Source organism: Melampsora larici-populina, assembly GCF_000204055.1.
Source record: "Melampsora larici-populina 98AG31 unplaced genomic scaffold MELLAscaffold_6, whole genome shotgun sequence".
NCBI lineage: Eukaryota > Fungi > Basidiomycota > Pucciniomycetes > Pucciniales > Melampsoraceae > Melampsora > Melampsora laricis-populina.
Genome location: NW_006768770.1, coordinates 697,234 through 703,536, shown reverse-complemented (window position 1 = coordinate 703,536; position 6,303 = coordinate 697,234). Strand labels below are relative to the sequence as shown.

General features: G+C 38.8%; 1 protein-coding gene across 1 annotated transcript; it reads left to right on the top strand.

Annotated features, from left to right (window-relative positions):
- Window positions 1-486: 486 nt before the first annotated feature.
- On the top strand, window positions 487-3,580 carry MELLADRAFT_76934 (uncharacterized protein; the record flags this gene model as incomplete). The annotated part of the gene is made up of 6 exons (XM_007406595.1): window positions 487-1,633; window positions 1,704-1,783; window positions 1,856-2,065; window positions 2,207-2,256; window positions 2,320-2,620; window positions 2,694-3,580. 6 exons carry the CDS (start codon window positions 1,140-1,142, stop codon window positions 3,134-3,136), a joined length of 1,578 nt encoding a protein of 525 aa, XP_007406657.1.
- Between the last annotated feature and the right edge of the window lie 2,723 nt (window positions 3,581-6,303).

The window sequence follows — 6,303 nt, the reverse complement described above, 5'->3', positions numbered from 1 at the left end:
ACTATAATGCTTAGTCTTCTGCGTGGGGGATGGAAATACAAAAAAAAATGGCTAGTTTGTTAAGCCAGAAATTTGATTGCTCTTCATCTTCACTGGTTGAGCCCACTTTTTGAATCTTTAGCATTTCCCACTCTTGCCCCAAACTCACCAAAGATACTATTTAAAACTGCAACAGAGGCTGGTTTTTCTCAGGGTAGATAGAGCTGGTAATTTGATGCACAGTTTGATATTGCCAAAAATTGATGGCACCTCATCTTCATGCCTTGTTTTATTTTTTTGTTTTTTGGGTACAACCTACCTGCTCTGAAAGTCGAAGGTGGAGTATACAATTACATATAAGTTCATATGTATGTATATATATACATATGAACATTTAACATATGTTCATATGTATAATTCAATGACGTAAGTTATGTGATACTATTTCCTTTGATATATCAATATTGATATCATCCCGATTCCTAACTTTCCATAAAGATCTATAATTGAAAACTTCACAAACAAGAGTCAGACAGTCAGTTCAATCCCTTCCATCTACTCTTACCGATCATCTCAATTTATCATTTCTAGCACCTTTGATAGACTCCCTATCTCATCGAATCAAATTCCTCCTTCTTCTTCAGATTTCTTCTTCAGATTTTCTTCTTACCTGGCTGGATTATTCTGGAATACATACATACTCTAATGTCTCAAATCGAATGATCGATTCCTTCAAAATTTCCTTTTTAACTAACCCGGATGCCATTAGAGTCAAAATTTCTCCCTAATCAATTGAATCAAATCATCTCTTCAAAAGTTATATTTGGCTTACTAGTTTACCAACTATATCGTGAAAAATCAACCTTTACCTTTTTTCAAGTGAAATAGTTTTGTGCAACTATCTAGTGTCATATTGCTGCAAAATCTCCCTTTTTATCAAATCATCGAATCTTCAATTTCTACTTACTAGTTTCGTATAGCTCAAAGATTGTCAAATTTAACAAATCAAATCAAATCATCGCTTTGTCAAAATTCCATTCTAAAAGTCTTCTCCGAAAATTTGTTTTCAAATTCAAATATCCTACTAATTCCATTATAAAGTCTTATCTAAAAATTCCTAATTAAATTTAGACTTCCTTCTTCATATTACAATATCCAGAATGGCTCCTCGCACTCGGAAGAAAGGAGTATCCGCCGCTTCCAAGTCTTCCAATCAACGTACCCAAGCAGAAGATTTGGCTCCAGGCCCCATTAATTCAAACACCTCAACTCGTGCTACTTTGTCCAAGAGACCTCCACAGGCTGCCCGCTCTACTAACCGATCTAAACGAGTCCGTAACAACACTACCAACCCCGAAGAACCTTCTACCAATGATCTGTCTACCGGTGCCGGATCAAATGACGATCAAACACTCGGCGACACTACGAATCAACCTGAAATCCTTCCAACACTTGACAATTACATGACTATGATGAAATTGTGGCCTCTTGGCCGTATCCGTGAACATCTTGAAGAACATAAGGCCTCGACTCAAAATCGTCTGCCATCTGAAATTCATGATCGTGTCAAATTGGTCTACAATCAATTCAAGAACGAGCTTCTCATGCTGGCTATGATTGGTAAAGTGAGCGAAGCCACCATCAAGTCCTATATGTAAGTATTCATATGTATTGTGAATTTTCTTTTTTTCATGTTATTGATTGTTTTGCATCTTCCTTATCAGACCCGAGATGTCGGCAACAAGAGCAATTAGCCGTTATACCATCTTCCTCCAGTACTGTTTGGATTGCTTATCCGAACCAAGTAAGTGGGGGTCTTGATTTTGAAATTAACATACAAGTGACTGACCTGTTATTGTTCGTTTGAAATTGTTAGTGCCGCTGAGAGGTCAAGAAGAAGGCGGAGATTTCCTGGGTGACCGTAATTGGAAGACCGGGGCCAGGTGGCGAGCGCTCTCAGACGATGAGAAAGCAGTCTTTGAGCCCATTAACTTTTACGCATTGGCTGGTGTGCCTAACCTGTTGTTGGACCCCGAAACTGGAGAATGTGTGGTGGACGATCATCCAGAAGAGCAGGAGCACAGCGGTGACTCCTTTATCCCGATTCCAAAGGTTCACAAGCTGACCGTTGAAGAGGATGAGCTCTATCGGCCGATATATGAACGGTTAGTTGATATGGTCAAAGTCGACAACGAACTGGGCAAGCCTCCAACCAGTCCTTCAACAGCTCAGCTTCAGCGCAAATCCAAGACGGCTATCGAGAAGATTGCTCATCAGGTAAGTGACATTTAGATATATTCATTTCATTTTCATAATACTTACTTCGCTTATATCAATTAGCTCTCATGTGAAGCTAATCGTTTAGATTTTGCCTACTACCTTGTGGCGACGAGCACCGTGACCCCGAACAAATCCTCCGAGTTGGGATGGCTCAAGCAATACACGACTCACCCGCAAATAGGAACTTGGGCCAACAAAACCTGTCACTTTGCAACTGTCTTTGCTACATACTCGCAAGGTGTCTCGATGGCGAAGGCCATTGCCTCGGTTAACAACAAACCAAAACGTCAACGTCCTGATAAACAACAGCCTAGTGACAAGATTAAGGTGGATTTAGGACGCCTCTTGGCAGCTCTTACACGTAAGTTACTTTCCAATACCTTACTAACTTTGTCTTATTTCATATCTGACGCTCTGCTTGTATTGGCCGTCAGACAAAACCTTAGGGTACACTCCCCCACAATCTTTCCCACAGACTGCTGACCCTGCAGCCGAATCGAAAAAAAGGGTGTTACCAATATCTATTGTTCTTACAGAAGGATCAAGACTTACCGACGAAAAGCTGCAAGTTGGATTCAAGAAGATGCAATCTGCGACACGAAATGAGTGGCTCAACGATGTTAAAGACGGTCATTTTCGCTTAACCAAATTGAGGGTCGGGTCTGATGAGGCTATTGGCGAGCCGGTGGTTTTAGATGCGACAGATATCGAAGCAGCTTTGACTACTCCTCCTCGCGCAAGAGACAATGTGATACAATCAAACAACAACAGTGATGAGCCTATTACAAATCAAGCAGCAAACAATGAAAACAAGAAGAAAAACGGAGGTGAAAGTGATACCACTTCAGAAAGCGATAGTGATGAGGAAGATGATTGATTGTCTAACTGGAGAAAACGAGTTTTAAGCTTAATTACACAAATTACAAATCTGGTGATAGAATCAGAATGATCTTTTTGTCTTCTCAGTGTTTCTTTTCAACTTGGTTAAAGGATGCGAAGTTCTATATTGCTACTTATATCAGAGCAAGCTATCGTATATTACAAATCTGCCAATACCGAACTTGTTTCTTTTCAATGATTCGTTTTATATCTTCTTTTTTTTAACTTCATCAAAATATGCAAGTTTTGGATCTTATGTTAGATCAGAGCGCTATCAGAAGTTACAACTCTGCCGATACTGAATATATTCTTCTTTCTTCTCAATGTCTCTTTTTTTATTTTCTTGTTTTTTTAACTGAATCTCGAACGGGAGGGAAAGACATCCCTGGCGATGATGCCATCACGATCAGAGATTGGATTCCGGTAAATGACTTGACGAACGAATGGCCGGAATGGGGGAAAGTTATGGAGAGAGGAAAGGGAAAGCAAGTGTCTGATCTTAAAGAAGTACGATACACTTCACTCTGAAAGTCAAAAAATTTCGAGTTTTTGACTTTCAGAGTAAAATCCGGTGACAACACCACTCTTCAAAAAAATGCCGTTAGATATTACAACGGCTGTACAAGTTTTGGATCTCATGTCAGATCAGAGCGCTATCGGATGTCACAATACTGTCGATACTGAAAATTCCCATTTCTTTTCAATGTTTCTTTTCCTACTTTCTTGTTTTTTCAACTTCATCCAAGGATGCAAGTTTTATATCTTATGTTAGATAAGAGTGATTTATCAGATTCCATCTGATGATACAATTGATTTTTTTTCTTTCATATTTTTATAAGATGATTAATGGTATTTGATTGATGGGGAGTGCAAGAGTGAGACAGCAAGAGATCTAAATGTGAGGGTGGCTGAGTTTGTTTGTGAGAATCAAACGTACAAAGGTCTTATAAAGACAGATGAGTGTAGATGAGAACCCCCCTGAAATCTGTCTGTACAGACGCTTGATCAAAGCTGATGTGTGCAGATGAGGACAGATGAGTTTCCCCCTTGTTTGTTACCACGTGTCAGAAATTTTGGGTCATGTGTGATCAGATGAGTGCAGATGAGTTTTCCCCTGAGGGTAATATGCAGTACACTTGATAATTGAATTTCGAGTGAGAAGTTGTGAGTCTCATCTGAGTTGATAGTGCAGTTGGTGGCAGATGAATCTGTATGCTGGTGCCAGATTGGTCTGCTGCAGTCATAGCTGTGTTAATAGCCGTGACTGTAGCAGATGAGTCTGGCTACAACACGCAGACTCAATCTGATGTCAGGTTTGGCCAGATTTGGTCAGATGAGCCTGACTTGGGCTGTTCTTGTGGATCTTGCACTGTTACAAGTGTCTCAAGGTGTTAGGGGGTAAAGTGGTCTCTGAGACCTTTTTTTGAGTGTTCAGGACATGCATGAACACTCATGAAATGAAGATTAATCATAAGGAAATTTTGATGGAATTGACTTCTGATTTCGAAAGATTTCCTCAGATGACTCTGGCGCATCTGTTCTCATCTGCAGGCGGTTTTTCGGCATCAAGCCGTTGATAATGCGCTACAATATCCTCGGGTATAAGCCGGGCAATCCCGGGGCCACAGGTGATAGAATCATGCACGCTTGTATCATTCTTCATAATATGAATGTGGAAGACCGTGAGGTCCGAGATCCACACATAGATGATTTTCCAACAGACACCAAGATCATTCTGAATCATCGAGATCCTTGATTACGGCTCTCTCCTGCAGCTTTGATGTCAAACTACATTGATTTACAAGATGCAGATATGCATCGTTGTCTGATGAACAATTTAAAGATCCACAATTGGGTGGCTTGAGGGGGGAACAACACAATGCAGAAGAAATTTAGTCTTGAAACTACTTGGATTTCTTTCAAGATTCTTGTATACAAACTATCAGAAATTGATTGATACAAAAGAGATCAATATGATAACTCTTGAAATCATAACAATCTTTGAATTTCATTACAATGTTTGATTTGAGAGAATGTGTCACACCAAAAAAAATGAAACTTCATTGATTTGAAGATATACAAACCATCTGAAACCTGAGATAAAAGTTGATAACCATTTTAAAATGAAATTCTTTGAAACAAGGCTGGCACGCTACACTTTGAAATTTGATTTGTGGAGCAATTTTTCAATCAATTAAGAACACTCAATTTATTACTGTTGGCTCACTGCCTTTGAACAAAAAGATTGACTCAGTAAAAGATGTGATGAAAGTGAATAATATTTGATTTATTGCTGTTGGCTCACTGCCTTTGAACAAAAGGAATAACTTGATGAAAGATATGATAAAGAATAGAGAACATTCAATTCATTGCTGTTGGCTCACTGCCTTCGAACAAAAAGAATGACTCAATAAAAGATGTGATGAAAGTGAATAATATTCGATTTATTGCTGTTGGCTCACTGCCTTTGAACAAAAGGAATAACTTGATAAAAGATGTGATGATTTGAAGCCTGGTGGAAATTTGTTGAGGGCGAAAACAACTTCAACAGGACAGTGTTCATATAGAAAAAGGTTAATCATTGTCGCTTTTGATGGCTTTGCAGCAATCAAAAGCAAGAATGCTATTGATTTTTACAAAAAGCTCTCCAAAGCAAATTGGCTGTGAGCTTTCCATCTCCACTTCAAGATATGATATTTGCTTTTGGCTAAAAACTGAAGCAATTGAAATCTAATGCTCTATAAGCCCAGATTCAAAGGGCTATGTAGCAATCAAAAGCATAAAGCCTGTTGCTTTCAACCAAAAGCATAAAGCCTGTTGCTTTCAACCAAAAGCTCTCCAAACCAAAGCAACTGCAAGCTCTCCATATCAATTTCAAGCAATTACTTTTTCTTGGGTTTGAAGCGAATCTAAAGCAATTGCAAGCTGATAGATCCTTTGAGAACATCTTGGCACTTTGGAATCTGCTTTAGCAAAAAGCAGACGCTTTCAACATGAAGCATTGAAAAATTGATCAAGAATGGTATTATCATTTCAGAAATCAATTGACACAGTAATCATTAATGATGACTTTTGTCATGAATATAAAAACAACTTCTCATTTGATGTCTTTAAATAAACCTGTGACATTCATACAAATTGATTAGAAACGTGTCTTACCCCCCA